Below are 17,594 nucleotides of genomic sequence, written 5' to 3' on the forward strand. Positions count from 1 at the left end.
ATTTTCCTCTTCTAAATTTTGTGTGTGTCTTATAAAACGAAAAGTATGGTAATTAAAGATCTTTAAGATTATTAAATATTTTGTATAATGCAAAGTATTACTCTTATGTAGAACATGGCGAGATTACCTTTAGATTCGGATATTATGGGTGGGTCCCAGGCTCTCAGTTTGTGGTTGATGCAGAGAGAAATTAGCTCATCCCATGGAACATCTTGCACAGATGCGTCGCCGGTAATGCATTCCTTTGCAAACCAGTGTTTCTTTAGGTTTCCAAGGAGAAACTGAACTTCAGAGATCAACACCGGAAGTCCAGTTGGTGAGCGAGTGATCTGTGACACGTAGTCCATAATCATGGAGCAAACTGGAACCCAAGGAGCTGTCAGTATGATATTATTGTCATTTTTCATGGATAAAATTAAATTGCACAAATTATACAAGCAAAAAACAAGCTACAAATGTTATATTAAATCAGACTTATATGTCAACCCTTTTCTGCTTTAAACCCCAGTCACCCCATTTCTATCTTTTTGCTAACTATGTATACACTTGCTCACCTCCTTGTGGCGGCTTGTCCATTTGTGGAAGCTGAAAAGAAAGTACAGCCTTCTTGAGCCAGGCAAGATGGTTGGGACTGTTCCAATCTGTAGGCGGCATTAAAGAGCTGCCGCTAGAAGATGTGAACTCTGTTACAGGCCAGGACAGATCGGTGAGTTTCTCTGAAGAAACTGTCTCTGCTAGAAATGCAATGGCACCATTGTACAAGTCAATGATGGCAGCAGGATCTTGTGAAGGGAGTCCACATTTCTTCCTTTCCATCTGATCGAGATAAAAGGTATTGCTGAACGCACTGCAAACGCCGTCATCTATGTATTGTCGGAAAGGGAGGCTGCGGAGTTCCAAGGGGCGTGGGCAACAGGACAGCAAAAACTGTACAGCAGAGGAGACCTGAGAAAAGGAAAAAATGAAACAAAGTATTGTGACATCTACCAAGGCATGAGCGTTGAAGCCAATGATTTGGAGAAGGTGGAGACAGACTTGCCATAGGGCCTTGCTGCAACGGCATCGTACGATTCAGTTGCAATATATGTCTGATATGCTATAGATTAAATTTGTTGAAACACTAATACTAATCTTACCATGTTTGTTCCTTTCAAGTCATTTACACCATCAGGTATGGAGAAAACTTTATAATCTGATATTAGTCCGCATGACACCAAGTCTGAAATATGAAGTTCTGAAATAAAAGACAAAGATTTTACTGTAATAAAAGAGAAAAAAGTTGTAGAAATTTCAGTTTATTTGTGTGTGTACATTGCTAATAACACTATTTGAGGCCACTATATGACTTGCACTTTTTGCCAGTGTTTGCTTTATGTGCAGTTTCTCTCTATATTTCAGTTGCCTCTTAGCTAGTGAGGAGAGACTAGCTGCCATGCTGTGTTGCATACACAGTACATAGAGGCATGATAGGTTCCTGCTTTCCTTTTTCTCTGTAGCATGCAGACAAAGTATCATCAGCATGGAAGAGTGTGTAATCCTAGCTCTGGGTGCAATAAACACTTATATAAGACTAGAAGGTGGCCCGATTCTACGCATCGGGTATTCTAGAATTTACGTATTGTGTAGTTAATGTATGATTTTTGTTATATATATATAGATGTTGTTGTGTGTACTTACCAAGTGTTTGTGTAGGGCGCTGTACATGTTCTGGGTGTTGTCTGGGTGTGGCGGGGGGTGAGAGCGGTGTTGTATGTGTGTTGCGTTGTTTGTGGAGTGCTGTGTGTCTGTAGCGTTGTGTGTGTGTGTGTGTTGCGCGGTTTGTGTGTGTGTGTGTGGTGTGTTTTGGGGGAGGTATGTTTTGTGCAATGTGTGTGTTGTGCGGTATGTGCGTATATTTATGTATGCCGCGGTGTTTGTGTGTTGGGTGTTGTGTGTGTGCAGCGTTGTCTGTGTGTGTGGGTGTCTGTGTAGGGCGGTGTTTGTGGTTCCCAGTGTGTGTGTGTTGTGCAGTGCGCGTGTGTGTGTGGTGTGTTGTGTGTGTGTGTGTTGGGGGGAGGTGTGCACCTGCCATCGTGCTCCATCCCCCATGCTGCGCACCCCCCATCGTGCTCCATCCCCCATGCTGCGCACTCCCCATCGTGCTCCATCCGCCATGCTGCGCACTCCCAAACGTGCTCCATCCGCCATGCTGCGCACTCCCAAACGTGCTCCATCCGCCATGCTGCGCACTCCCACACGTGCTCCATCCGCCATGCTGCGCACTCCCAAACGTGCTCCATCCGCCATGCTGCGCACTCCCAAACGTGCTCCATCCGCCATGCTGCGCACCCCCCATCGTGCTCCATCCGCCATGCTGCGCACTCCCAAACGTGCTCCATCCGCCATGCTGCGCACTCCCAAACATGCTCCATCCGCCATGCTGCGCACTCCCAAACGTGCTCCATCCGCCATGCTGCGCACCCCCCATTGTGCTCCATCCGCCATGCTGCGCACTCCCAAACGTGCTCCATCCGCCATGCTGCGCACTCCCAAACGTGCTCCATCCGCCATGCTGCGCACTCCCAAACGTGCTCCATCCACCATGCTGCGCACTCCCAAACGTGCTCCAGCCGCCATGCTGCGCACTCCCAAACGTGCTCCATCCACCATGCTGCGCACTCCCAAACGTGCTCCATCCGCCATGCTGCGCACTCCCAAACGTGCTCCATCCCCCATGCTGCGCACTCCCCATCGTGCTCCATCCCCCATGCTGCACACCCCCCATCGTGCTCCATCCCCCATGCTGCACCAGCATCAGCCTCTCTGCCCGCAGCATCAGCCTCTCTGCCCGCAGCATCAGCCTCTCTGCCCGCAGCATCAGCCTCTCTGCCCGCAGCATCAGCCTCTCTGCCCGCAGCATCAGCCTCTCTGCCCGCAGCATCAGCCTCTCTGCCCGCAGCATCAGCCTCTCTGCCCGCAGCATCAGCCTCTCTGCCCGCAGCATCAGCCTCTCTCCTCGCAGCATCAGCCTCTCTCCTCCCAGCATCAGCCTCTCTCCTCTCAGCATCAGCCTCTCTCCTCCCAGCATCAGCCTCTTTCCTCCCAGCATCAGCCTTTTCTGTCCCCAGCATCAGCCTCTCTCCTCCCAGCCTACCCCAGCCTCAGCCTCCCCCAGCATCAGCCTCTCTTCTCTCAGCCTCCCCCTCCCAGCCTTCCCCAGCATCAGCCTCTCTCCTCCCAGCATCAGCCTCTCTCCTCCCAGCATCAGCCTCTCTCCTCCCAGCATCAGCCTTTTCAGTCCCCAGCATCAGCCTCTCTCCTCCCAGCCTACCCCAGCCTCAGCCTCCCCCAGCATCAGCCTCTCTCCTCCCAGCATCAGCCTCTCTCCTCCCAGCCTACCCCAGCCTCAGCCTCCCCCAGCATCAGCCTCTCTCTCAGCCTCCCCCTCCCAGCCTTCCCCAGGATCAGCCTCTCTCCTCCCAGCCTCCTCCAGCACGCCGTGCTCCTCTGCCGACACAGATCCGATCGCACACACACACACACCCGATCGCATACACTCACACACACCCGATCGCATACACACACACACACCCGATCGCATACACACACACACACCCGATCGCATACACTCACACACACCCGATCGCATACACTCACACACACCCGATCGCATACACTCACGCACACACACAATGACGATATTGCACATACGCGCTCACACTCACAACATCCGGAGATACCACATGCTTCTGGCCATGTGATCCTCCGGCAGGTCCTGGAAGTTCACTGCACAGTATCGCCGCCGAGAAGCAAGCGATATCCCAGGATGTTGTGAGTGTGTGGATGCGATGTGATGTGTGTGTGAGGTGTGTGTGAGAGTTAGTGTGATCTGATGTGTGCGTGCGTGCGTGTGTGAATGTTCCGCCGCTGCAGGACCTTGATGCGCTGGTAACTATGCTACCATGGTTACCAGCGTATCCCATCCCCCGCTCGCACGGGAGCCCACACCGGCAACCCCAGCAATGCGAGGGTATGTGTCGGCTGGGTTGGCGGTGTACGCTGATGTGGGCTCCCGGGGGTACAGTACTCACCTGGGAGTCGTGGCTCCGTGTCGGTCGGTTCGGGGAATGCGTGCGGGGGGCGGGGCCAGAGCGAGCGTGCATTGTGTGAGGGGGGCGGGGCGTGGGCGAGTTGCCTGGGCGAGCGGCCAATCCGTGCGGGGGGGGCGGGGCCATGGCGAGCCCAGCGGCCAATCAGCTTTGTGTCACCGTAAGGACACAATTTTGGAGCAAGACAGACAGACAGACAGACAGACAGACAGACAGACAGACAGACAGACAGACAGACAGACAGACAGACAGACAGACAGACAGACAGACAGACAGACAGACAGACAGACAGACAGACAGACAGACAGAATAAGGCAATTATATATATAGATTATTAGATCAGTTTTTCAGACTGTATGAGTCCAGGAGGTGCGGAGGAGCACTGTCTCAAAAATGGAGATAGAAGCATAATTTTCTGCAAAGGTATATTAAGAAAAAACAAATATTTGCATGACCCTAGTCCAATGATCCTATTAGTGGTCCGTTGTCCTTGCACCAAATAACTTGGAAATGGAATAAAAAAATGTATAAGAATTGGCTGTGAATGCCGATCTCTCTATATTGATTCATTGTTGATCCATCCTTGGATTCGAGCATGATGGACGGAACAGAGAAGTGTGCCCACCTGTTTATCCTATTACATTTGCACCAAATAACTAATCTTACAACGACTTGGTGCCTCTTCTGATTAGTATGTTTCCCCAAGGTCATGTGTGCGGCAGTATAATGATGTTGCATAGGCCTGCAAATGAAAAAGGGTGACAGGGATGTTGCAGGAAAAAGGAGACTGTAATGGTCTGGTTTAAAGGCCTTAAATTATACATGTGGCCACTATAGCAGGATCCTGCAAATCTGTTTGCTCAACACTAAGGCTGCTTTCACACTCCTTTTTTTAGCATGCGTCATGAACGGGTTTTTTTGCTGCAAAAGCGGATCCTGTTTTTGCAAAGAAAAACGCATGTGTTATTTTGCAGGATCCTGTCACTTTAAGTTTATGGGCGGGCATTGGAGTCATGTGATCGGGAGTGAGGGGAACTGAACGTGAAAGACTGGGAGCCGACATCTGACAGCTGTGGAGGCTCGTAACCAAGATAAACATCGGGTAACTTACTTGGATACCCGATATTTACATTGGTTACGAGCGTCTGCAGCTGCTAGGAGCAGGGCTGCCTGCTCCCTGCACACGTAGCCAAGTTAAACATCGGGTAACTAAGCCCGCGGTTACTCGATGTTTACCTTGGTTACGAGCGTCCTCCCCTCTCAGCCGGGGGAGAGTGGAGGGAGAAACTGATCACGCGAGGCTGGTTTCTGGGCATGCTCAGTAGAGCAAGCAGGATCCTGTCTATCAGCATGCCACCGTTCACATACGTTTGCATGCAGTATAGTCAGGATCCAGCAATTTGCAGTATTTGGACGCAGCTCAAAAACGCTACAAGTAGCGTTTTTGAAAAAAGTTAAAAAACTGCAAGTCGCTGGATCTTCACTATAACGCACGCAAACGCAGGTGAACGCATGTTGCCGCGAGTCCATTGCAAATGCATTGAAATGAAAACGTATTTGCACTGGATCCGTTTTTGCGTTAAAAAAACTGTTAATGACGCATGTTAAAAAAAAACGTAGTGTGAAAGCCGCCTAACTGCAAAGTTTCTTAAATCCACCTGCAATAGAGATAGAACCAACATTTGTTGAAAGTGACTATTCAAACTCCAGACTCACCTCTCTCTAGAACGGTCTCTGGATCTGTGTAAGTTGAAGGAACCAGGACAGCAAGAGTCGGGGGTGGTTTAAAAGGTTTAGCTTGAAGTAGCTGCTTCAGCTGCAGTAGTGCTGCGATCCAATACACATCTGTATCTGACTGCACAGGTAACAGGAGGAAAATACCACTCGTTCCCAGAAACTGCTTTTGTAGTTCAGCTTGCTCCAAATCATAATCAGTCAGAGGGCCATGTACCACCTTCAGAAGAAAAATAGATCAAAAGATGCACAGATTAAAAAAAGAAAGCCAAGAAAAAATATTTGGGAAACTATGGTGAAGATATTAGTCAATAAAAAAAAGAATGAAAAAAAATGCAAAAAAAAAAGTTGAAAAAAATGAGAAAGGACGGAAGAGGATGAGATTAAGAATACATTCCTAAATACTGTACATTTAATTAGCAAATCACACACTTGTTGTCTATGGTGCATCTACCGTGCATTAAAATAACTTAGCTGGTTATACTGACAGAAACCTGTTCTACAAGATCAATAGGACAGATGCCTGTCAGGATATGGAGTAAGAAGCTCTGTCTTGCTTCATGTGCAAGAAGATGCGCTCACAGTGCATATTCGATACCAGGACTGCTGAAGTAAGATGCTGATCACACTGCTGTACACCCTATCTGATCAAATACTGGAGATGCTAAGAGTGCTGAGGTAAGAAGAGGCTGCTCACACTGCTGTCCACCATGTCTATCTGATCTAATATTGGAGATATCGGCAGTGCTGAGGAATAAGAAGCTATGCTGTTATGATTCAGGGACCGAGGAGGATCAAAAAATGCGGAATCCCAAATGGTAACAGAGTGGCTGGAACCTTGACTGATTGCAGACCTAATCCTGACACACAACTAGAAGTAGCCGTGGGATGAACCTACGATGACCTAGTCACCTAGACACAGCCGGAGAACTAAATATTCTCACAGATAGAGATATAAGAAAGCTAATCTGCCTCGGAGCAGTCCCCAAAGATAGATAGATAGCCCCCCCACATGTAAAGGCTACAGTGATATAGAAAAACACAATACAAAGCTAGAAAAGACCGATTCATCAAAGGTGAGGGGCAAACTAGCTTTATAGGAAAGGATAGGAAGGAGCAACTGTCTGCAACCATAAAAACCCTAATATATACCAGCACTTCTGATATGGAAAAATCCTGAGGTCACACAACCTCTCCCCCACTGTATCAGCTCTCTGATGTTACTGGGATCCAAAAACACTAATACAGATGAGGGACTGAATTAATACCAAGCATGACAAACATAATACCTTGCAGAATCATAGAGCTAAGTATACAGACACTTCTTGGTGGAATGGGATCATTCCCTGCTGGAACTCCACACAGACAAAATAGGAATCAAGCGTTAGTATCAAAGCAGAAAAAAACAACAAGAAAATGGAAATCTGACCCAGATTGCCAGTCTTTCACAGGTGTGTGGCTTTCATTCCACAAATCAACTGCTCCGCCAGCACGGACCACAAGAGGGAGCCCAAACTGGAAAATGTATTTACAACACTGCACACTGCTGACTACCAGGTCTTTCTGATCGAATAGTGGTGGTACCAGGGGTACACAGGTTTAAAAAAATAAAAAAAAAAGAGAATTTTGTTTACTTACCGTAAATTCTTTTTCTTGTAGTTCCAACATGGGAGACCCAAACCATGGGTGTATAGCTACTGCCCCCGGAGGACACACAAAGTTACTACACTCAAAAACGTGTAGCTCCTCCCTCCTAGCATATACACCCCCTGCTAGCCAGATCTAGCCAGTTTAGTGCAAAAGCTGAAGGAGGACATCCACCCACAAGAAGAGACAGAGTAAAATCCGGAAGAACCGGAACCTCTGTCTACAACAATAACAGCCGGTGAAGACACACGGAACAAGAAACCTGCCAACAGGCAATAGGGAGGGTGCTGGGTCTCCCATGTCGGAACTACAAGAAAAAGAATTTACGGTAAGTAAACAAAATTCTCTTTTTCTTTATCGTTCCTTCCATGGAAGACCCAAACCATGGGACGTTCCAAAGCAGTCCATGGGTGGGAATAAACAGACAACTGAGAAGCAGGCAAACCTAACTTCACAAATGGGCGACAGACGCCGGAAAAATGCGTCTGCCCAAGCCCACGTCTGCCAAAGCATGAGCATGCCTTGGGAAGTGCTTCGAAAAAGTATGCAGACTAATTCGAGCTGCAGTCTGACAGACCTACTGAGCCGTAACCTGGTGCCTGAAAGCCCAAAAAAAAGGCGCCGACAGGTCTGACCAAATGTGCTCTGATCCCCGGCGGGGAAGGCACTTGAGTACACTCGTAGGTCTCGGAAATGGCCGACCTAAGCCAACATCAGGGTCGGCTTAGATGCCGAGAGACCGTTACGCTGACGAACAGTCAGCACCAGAGAGGTGCACCGCCTAATAACGGCGGTGCGAGACACATAGATCCGGAGCGCCCGCACCAGATCCAGGATATGCAACGCTTCCTCAAGCGATGAACAGGAGCCGGACAAAAGGAAGGCAGGAAAATTGCCCCGGATAAGGTGGAGCAGAAACCACCTTAGGGAAAAAAGGCCGGAGTCGGACGAAGACCACCTTGTCTTGATGCAAAAGACCAAAAACAAAGGGGGCGACTCCGAAAGAGTGCAGCCAGAACTCTCTGGCGGGAAATTATAGCCACTAGAAAGAGTACTTTCTGTGAAAGATGAAACAACGAAACCTCCCCAAGAGGCGCAAAGGGGGGTTTCCGGGAACCGGGAGGACCGGATCAAGGTCCCAGGTCTCCATAGGCCGCCGGAAAAGCGGAATGATGTGAGATGCGCCCTTAAAGGAGCGCACCGGAGCCAGCCGGACGATACGCCGCTGGCACATACTGACAGAGCCGAGACCTGTCCCTTAATGAGGGATAGTCCTAGCTGTAGACCGGACTGTGGAAGGGACAGGAGGGTCGGCAAGGCCAAAAAGGTCAAAGGACACTTTGGAGCTCAAGTCATAGCGGAGATGACTTCAGGAAGGATATCAGAAGTCGCCAAGATCCAGGACTCAAGAGCTACGCCGTCAATCTGAGAATCCAGAATTCTGACGGGAAAAAACGGACCTCTTGAGAAAAGGTCCGAACGGTCCGGAAGATGCCATGGCAACCCAACGGACAGAAGGAGCAGGTCAGAGTACCAAGCCTGCTTGGGTCAGTCTGGAAGAATGACCCGACGGCCCCCTTTACCGATCTTGCGCAGGACTCTGGACAAGAGGTAGAGGGTGAAATTCGAAAAGAGACAAAGCTGGGATCAAACATGAACCAGTGTGTCTACCGCAAAACCTGAGGATTGTGGACCACGGTTGGACAGCTGAAATAGCCTGCCTCGTAGTTTTCACATCTAGGATGTGGACTGCGGATACGGTGGACTAGGAGTACCTTGTCCACTGAAGAATGTTGAACCGCCAAGATTGCCAGGCGGCTGAGTGTCCCGCCCTGGAAGCTGATGTAGGAAAACGCTGTCACGTTGTCCGACTGGACTCGAATGTGCCTAGCCGCCCACAGATGGTGAAGGCTTAGAGAGCCAGAAATACAGCTCTGATTTCCAGCACATTGATCCAGAGGGCTGATTCGGACAGAGTCCAAGCGCCCTGCGCTCCACGGTGGAGATATACTGCTCCCAAGGCGGATAGGCTAGCATCCTGGTGAAGATCACCCGGGACGGGCCAGAAAGGAGCGCCCCTGAGACAGAGTGGCCGAAGCCACCACTGAAACGAGCCCCTGGTCAGTGGCGAAGCCACCACCCCGTGGGAGGATTGAGTTCGCTTGTACAGCGGAAAACATCCAGTCTCAGAGGACGCAGGAGAAACTGGGCGAGGAACCGCTTCCATTGACGCCCTGAGAACCTCTGGTTCGAAGTCAGAGTGGACTTGCCACCCGAATAGGTCAGAGTGGCGAGAGTGAGCGACGCACTCTGCTAAGAGTCAGCACTGGATGAAGCCCCGACAAGAAGGCCGTCCAGGGCAAAAGATCACTGCCAAACCCTAGGGGGGCAGGACCCTAATCACAGCTGCCCCAATGAGAATACTCGAGGGGCCTTGGCTAACCCCAAGGGAAGAGCCACGAATTGGACCACTCCGATTGTCAAAACGTAGTCAACGCTGGTGTGAAACTGCGATTGACTCCTGTCGATAGGCATCTCTGATGCCGATGGCTACTAGGGAATCTCCTTGGGTTCTTGATTGATCCGGTGAAAAAAACACACGGAACAAAACCGAGACTCCATGTGAAGACGCCCCACCTGGCTATGCTGAAAGGCTAAAGATCCAGGTCGGAAGGCACCGCCCTCCTCGGGGACTAGGAATAGATTTAAGCAAAAATCTCAGAACCGTTCCCAGTCGGGAACCGGTACAATTACTCCATTGGCCAGCAAGAAATGCCACAGCCTGTGAGAAGGCGGCGGCCTTGTAGCCGGGAGGAGTTGACAGAAAAAATCTGTTTGGCGGGTGGACAGAAGTCCATCCTGTAGCCAAGGGAGATATAATCTCGCCCCCACTGAACGGAGACGTGTTAGAACCCTACGTCGCCAAGTGGAGAGAGCCTGCCATGACCAAGGAGGTTGTTGGCGTGGCTAAATAGCTCGGAGGAAGCTGAGTCAGTGACAGCATCTCCTGCGGTCTTCTGAAGACGCAGCTTCGAGCCATTTGGTTCTATGAACCTGGGCCGAGCTAGAGGACGATCAGATGGAGGAACGGAAACCACCGAAACCTCAACTGATTCCTGCCCTGGACAGGTTCCCTGGTTTAGGTTTGTGGCAAGGAAGAACACTCCCCGCCAAGAGCTTCCTTAATTTCACCCAGTTGGTTCCGGGGAAACTGGTCCCACCAAGGGGGAGCCCAGCAAGGAACCTCCATAGAGGCATCTGCCTTCCAATTCCGAAGCCACAGGAGCCTGCGGATAGCGAGGAAGGTAGCCCAGACCACCGCCGTGCGGCGTCCAGCATGGCAGACCTGGCAGAGGATGAAAAGAGTGAAATCTGGAAGCTCAGGCAACCGTTTTGGGCATAGAGTCCCTGTGAGAGAATGCATCTCCTCCAGAGAAGCAGAGAAGGTACAAAAAAACCGCACTGCTGTAAAGCTGAGGAGAACGAAGCTCCTGCCGTCCTTATACCGACTTGGCCCAAAGGACAACCGGGCGGACCGCAGAACCCTAAGTGAGGAGCCATCAGCCACTGACATAACGGTCCGGGCTGAGCCACCTGAGGTGAATGAGCCCACTTCTTGACCACCATTGGTGGACAGGGGAAACACAGTCCTCAGAATCACGCTTCATGGGAAGCGAGTGTCAGAGCGGACCCTGGGCTAGTCACAGGGGCCTGAAAACTGGAGTGGTTAAGGAACACATGTTGTGTTCACCTAGATAAGGTAACACCGGCGGATTGAGGTCCAGTACAAAATTAATGTACCGTAGAATCCATATAGAGGTGCCGTCAGCCACTGATACAACTAACCGGGCTGAAAGTCTAGACACCGGAGTGGCTACCCTTGGCGAATGAGTACACTCCTTGACCACCTCTGATGGGAGGGGGAGACAGGCAGCAGAACCCCGCTGTGGGGTCTGCAGGATAGGCTGTGGGCTTGGACGCAGCGGGCTGAAAACTGGAGTGGTTAAGGAACACACTCCTCGTCCTGTTAAAGGTATACTGATGCCTTTCTGTCAGCGGGGAATACTCCCCTGATCAGGCGGATGGAGGTCCAGTACAAGAATAATGGACGCAATCCAATCATTCGCAGCTGCGTCACGTACGGACGGATCCGTCCGTGCCCGTGGTAGAGACATCCTCGTCGTCCAGTGAGTCAGCTCGAAATCGGAGCTGCGGGACGGGGAGGACAGGGGACCCTGCGTCTCCCTGTCAGGAGGACGGGGTCTGAGCCCAGAAGGAGAGTCCCTTGTGAGCTTTGCTGAGCGAAGCAGAAAACGCCCTGAGAAGGGGGCTGCATGCTCAGCAGATGCCGGGACAGCCGACTCCTGGAAATAGGATTCCCACGGGGGTCAGCCACCGAAACCGGAGCAGCTGGAGGGACCATTAATGAGCCCCCATGCTGAGGGGCCACAGTGGTTATGAGCTCGGTATAGCCGTACGAGACTACCTGCAGTGGATAATAAAAAACAGCCTGCAGCCTCGCTCTGTGAGACATGCTGCAGAGGTGGGGGCTCTGTCTAGAATGTCTAGAATACCCATCCACCACATAAGAACCATTACAGTGTGCCGGTTCAGGCAATATGAGGTTACATGCAGAACATGTAGTGTACAGCCTTGGAGCTTTGCTGCTAGAGTGAGACATGCTGCTGAGGAGGAGGTTCTATGATAAAGAATTAACTCCTTCAGAATGCCCTGAGAGTGTATAAAAGTGCACAACCAGAGGTTGTGACTTATCAGGCCGCTATTATGAGTGCCATACGAATTCCAATCCTGGACCCCCAGCCAGTATTCACTCCCTCTGCTGCAGAGCAGCCAGCGCCGACCAGTGTACTAAGACGCTGAGAAAATGGCGCCAGAGTGAGGGGGGGGGGGGGCGGGGGTTAACCCAGGAGCGGGAATCGGAGGGCGAAGGAGATGTACAGGGGAGGGAATGATCTCCTCAAAAAGGAGTGTCCTCCCCTGTGCAGAGCGGCCGGCGGGCGGCGCTGCAGTGTCCCCCTGCATGACTGACATGCAGGGGAACGAAACGAAACTAGGCCGCGGCTGAAGCCGGGGCCTAGAGTTATGCATGCGGCCGAGAATCGGGCATCGTCGGCGCGGTTCTCAGTAAAAACCGTGGAACCGGCCGTAAGCACAGTAGAAAGAAGGGAATTTTGTTTACTTACCGTAAATTCCTTTTCTTCTAGCTCCAATTGGGAGACCCAGACAATTGGGTGTATAGCTACTGCCTCCGGAGGCCACACAAAGTATTACACTTAAAAGTGTAAGGCCCCTCCCCTTCTGGCTATACACCCTCCCGTGGGATCACGGGCTCCTCAGTTTTAGTGCAAAAGCAAGAAGGAGGAAAGCCAATAACAGGTTTAAAGACAAATTCAATCCGAAGAAACATCGGAGAACTGAAACCATTCAACATGAACAACATGTGTACTCGAAAAAAACAAAAATCCCTAAGAAAACAGGGCGGGTGCTGGGTCTCCCAATTGGAGCTAGAAGAAAAGGAATTTACGGTAAGTAAACAAAATTCCCTTCTTCTTTGTCGCTCCTAATTGGGAGACCCAGACAATTGGGATGTCCAAAAGCAGTCCCTGGGTGGGTAAAAGAATACCTCGTGATAGGGCCGTCAAACAGCCCTGTCCTACAGGTGGGCAACCGCCGCCTGAAGGACTTGTCTACCTAGGCTGGCGTCCGCCGAAGCGTAGGTATGCACCTGATAATGCTTGGTAAAGGTATGCAGACTCGACCAGGTAGCCGCCTGGCACACCTGCTGAGCCGTAGCCTGGTGCCGTAATGCCCAGGACGCACCCACGGCTCTGGTAGAATGGGCCTTCAGCCCTGAAGGAACTGGAAGCCCCGCAGAACGGTAGGTTTCAAGAATTGGTTCCTTGATCCACCGAGCCAGGGTGGATTTGGAAGCTTGCGACCCTTTACGCTGACCAGCGACAAGGACAAAGAGTGCATCCGAGCGGCGTAAGGGCGCCGTGCGGGAAATGTAGATCCTGAGTGCTCTGACCAGATCCAACAAATGCAAACCTTTCTCAAATTGATGAACTGGATGAGGACACAAGGAAGGTAATGTGACATCCTGATTGAGATGAAAGGGGGATACCACCTTAGGGAGAAACTCAGGAACCGGACGTAGAACCACCTTGTCCTGGTGAAACACCAGGAAGGGAGATTTGCATGAGAGCGCCGCTAGCTCGGACACTCTCCGAAGAGACGTGACCGCTACTAGAAAAGCCACTTTCTGTGAAAGACGAGAAAGGGAAACATCCTTCATAGGCTCGAAAGGCGGCTTCTGGAGAACAATTAGAACCTTGTTCAGATCCCAGGGCTCTAACGGCCGCTTGTAAGGAGGGACGATATGACCAACTCCTTGCAGGAACGTGCGCACCTGAGTAAGTCATGCTAGGCGTTTCTGAAAAAATACAGATAGCGCTGAGACTTGTCCTTTAAGGGAGCTGAGCGACAAACCTTTTTCCAACCCGGATTGCAGGAAGGAAAGAAAAGTAGGCAATGCAAAAGGCCAGGGAGGAACTCCCTGAGCCGCGCACCAAGATAAGAATATCTTCCACGTCCTGTGGTAGATCTTGGCGGAGGATGGTTTTCTAGCCTGTCTCATGGTGGAAATAACCTCTCGAGATAATCCTGAAGACGCTAGGATCCAGGACTCAATGGCCACACAGTCAGGTTCAGGGCCGCAGAATTCAGGTGGAAAAACGGCCCTTGAGATAGCAAGTCTGGTCGTTCTGGTAGTGCCCATGGTTGGCCTACCGTGAGGTGCCACAGATCTGGGTACCACGATCTCCTCGGCCAGTCTGGAGCGACGAGGATGGCAGTCGGCCCTGATCTTGCGCAGCACTCTGGGTAACAATGCCAGAGGTGGGAACACATAAGGTAGCCGGAATTGCGACCAATCTTGAACTAAGGCGTCTGCCGCCAGAGCTCGGTGATCGTGAGACCGTGCCATGAAAGCCGGGACCTTGTTGTTGTACCGTGACGCCATCAGGTCGACGTCCGGTATCCCCCAGCGGCGACAGATCTCCTGGAACACGTCCGGATGAAGGGACCATTCCCCTGCGTCCATACCCTGGCGACTGAGGAAGTCTGCTTCCCAGTTTTCCACGCCTGGGATGTGAACTGCGGATATGGTGGAAGCCGTGTCTTCCACCCACGTTAGAATCCGTCGGACTTCCTGGAAGGCTTGCCGACTGCGTGTGCCACCTTGGTGGTTGATGTATGCTACCGCAGTGGAGTTGTCCGACTGAATTCGGATCTGCTTGCCTTCCAGCCACTGCTGGAAGGCTTGTAGGGCAAGATACACTGCTCTGATTTCTAGAACATTGATCTGAAGGGTGGACTCTTGCTGAGTCCACGTACCCTGAGCCCTGTGGTGGAGAAAAACCGCTCCCCACCCTGACAGGCTCGCGTCCGTCGTGACCACCGCCCAGGATGGGGGTAGGAAGGACTTTCCCTTTGACAATGAGGTGGGAAGAAGCCACCACTGAAGAGATTCCTTGGCCGCCTGAGAAAGGGAGACGTTCCTGTCGAGGGACGTCGACTTCCCGTCCCATTGGCGGAGAATGTCCCATTGTAGTGGACGCAGATGGAACTGCGTGAAAGGGACTGCCTCCATTGCTGCTACCATCTTCCCTAGGAAGTGCATGAGGCGTCTCAAGGGGTGTGACTGGCCTTGAAGGAGAGATTGCACCCCTGTCTGTAGTGCACGCTGTTTGTCCAGCGGAAGCTTCACTATCGCTGAGAGAGTATGAAACTCCATGCCAAGATATGTTAGCGACTGGGTCGGAGTTAGATTTGACTTTGAAAAGTTGATGATCCACCCGAAACTCTGGAGAGTCTGCAGCGCAACGTTCAGGCTGTGTCGGCATGCTTCTTGAGAGGGTGCCTTGACAAGTAGATCGTCCAAATACGGGATCACAGAGTGACCTTGAGAGTGCAGGACTGCTACTACTGCTGCCATGACCTTGGTGAAGACACGTGGGGCTGTCGCCAGCCCGAAAGGCAGAGCTACGAACTGAAGGTGTTCGTCTCCTATAACAAAGCGTAGAAAACGCTGGTGCTCTGGAGCAATCGGCACGTGGAGATAAGCATCCTTGATGTCTATGGATGCTAGGAAATCTCCCTGGGACATTGAGGCGATGACGGAGCGAAGGGATTCCATTCGGAACCGCCTGGTTTTTACGTGCTTGTTGAGCAGTTATAGATCCAGAACGGGACGGAATGACCCGTCCTTTTTTGGCACCACAAACAAGTTGGAGTAAAAACCGTGACCTTGTTCCAGAAGAGGAACGGGGGTCACCACTCCTTCCGCTTTTAGAGTGGACACCGCTAGCCGCAGAGCATCGGCTCGGTCGGGAGGTGGAGAAGTTCTGAAGAAGCGAGTTGGAGGACGAGAGCTGAACTCTATCCTGTACCCGTGAGACAGAATGTCTCTCACCCAACGGTCTTGGACCTGTGGCAGCCAAATGTCGCCAAAGCGGGAGAGCCTGCCACCGACCGAGGATGCGGAGAGAGGAGGCCGAAAGTCATGAGGAAGCCGCCTTGGTAGCGGGTCTTCCGGCTGTCTTTTTTGGGCGTGACTGAGTTCGCCAAGAATCTGAGCTCCTCTGATCCTTTTGAGTCCTTTTGGACGAGGAGAATTGGGACCTGCCTGAGCCTCGAAAGGACCGAAACCCCGACTGTCCTCTCCTCTGTTGGGGTTTATTTTGTCTGGGCTGAGGTAAAGATGAATCTTTACCCTTGGAGTGTTTAATGATTTCATCTAAGCGCTCCCCAAACAGTCGGTCACGAGAAAATGGCAAACTGGTTAAACACTTTTTGGAAGCAGAATCTGCCTTCCATTCTCTTAACCACAAGGCTCTGCGTAAAACTACGGAATTGGCGGACGCCACTGCCGTACGGCTCGTAGAGTCTAGGACAGCATTAATCGCGTAAGACGCAAATGCAGACATTTGAGAGGTTAATGATGCCACCTGCGGAACAGATGTACGTGTGACCGTGTCAATCTGTGTAAGACCAGCTGAAATAGCTTGGAGTGCCCATACGGCTGCGAATGCTGGAGCAAACGACGCGCCGATAGCTTCATAGATGGATTTCAACCAGAGCTCCATCTGCCTGTCAGTGGCATCTTTAAGTGCCGCCCCATCTTCCACTGCAACTAAGGATCTAGCTGCAAGCCTGGAGATTGGAGGATCCACCTTGGGACACTGGGTCCAGCCCTTGACCACGTCTGGGGGAAAAGGATAACGTGTATCCTTAAGCCGCTTGGAAAAACGCTTATCCGGATAAGCATGGTGTTTCTGGATTGCCTCTCTAAAGTCAGAGTGGTCCAGAAATACACTTAATTTACGCTTGGGATACCTGAAATGGAATTTCTCCTGCTGTGAAGCGGTCTCCTCCACAGGAGGAGCAGGGGGAGAAATGTCCAACATTTTATTGATGGACGCTATAAGATCATTCACTATGGCGTCACCATCTGGTGTATCCAAATTGAGAGCGGTCTCAGGATCAGAATCCTGATCAGCTACCTCCGCCTCATCATACAGAGAGTCGTCCTGCTGTGACCCTGACCAGTGTGATGAAGTCGAGGGCCGCTCATAGCGAGCTCGTTTAGGCTGTCTGGGACTGTCGTCCGTGTCAGAGCCATCACCCTGGGATGCAAGAGACACCCCCGGATCCCGGAGCTGTTCCGACTGAGGGGGACCAGGGAGCAATGAGTTAACAGTGTCCATGGCCTGAGGTACTGGTCTAGACTGCAATGTTTCAAGAATTTTAGTCATAGTCACAGACAATCTGTCAGCAAAGACTGCAAACTCCGTCCCTGTCACCTGGACAGTATTTACAGGAGGTTCTGCCTGGGTCACCTCCAGCAGAGGCCCCGGCCGAGCAAGTGCCACAGGGGCCGAGCACTGCACACAGTGGGGGTCAGTGGAACCTGCCGGTAGAACAGCCCCACAAGCGGTACAAGCAGCATAGAAAGCCTGTGCCTTGGCACCTTTGCTTTTTGCGGTCGACATGCTGTTGTGTCCTCTGAGAAAACTAGGAGGGTATATAGCAGAGGATCCCCAG

At 51.4% G+C, this 17,594-nt stretch overlaps 1 protein-coding gene across 1 annotated transcript in view; it reads right to left on the reverse strand.

The window, feature by feature from the left end:
- MCM3AP (minichromosome maintenance complex component 3 associated protein) overlaps positions 1 to 17,594 on the reverse strand; it is a 121,884-nt gene that overhangs the window by 14,427 nt on the left and 89,863 nt on the right. Inside the window, exons 22-25 of the mRNA XM_075317431.1 lie at positions 5,805 to 6,042; positions 1,137 to 1,234; positions 555 to 945; positions 128 to 376 (exon numbers count right to left, since the gene is read on the reverse strand). Coding sequence (XP_075173546.1) covers positions 128 to 376; positions 555 to 945; positions 1,137 to 1,234; positions 5,805 to 6,042 — 976 coding nt within the window. The remainder of the gene's footprint in view (positions 1 to 127; positions 377 to 554; positions 946 to 1,136; positions 1,235 to 5,804; positions 6,043 to 17,594) is intronic.

This window comes from Anomaloglossus baeobatrachus, chromosome 7 (assembly GCF_048569485.1).
Source record: "Anomaloglossus baeobatrachus isolate aAnoBae1 chromosome 7, aAnoBae1.hap1, whole genome shotgun sequence".
NCBI lineage: Eukaryota > Metazoa > Chordata > Amphibia > Anura > Aromobatidae > Anomaloglossus > Anomaloglossus baeobatrachus.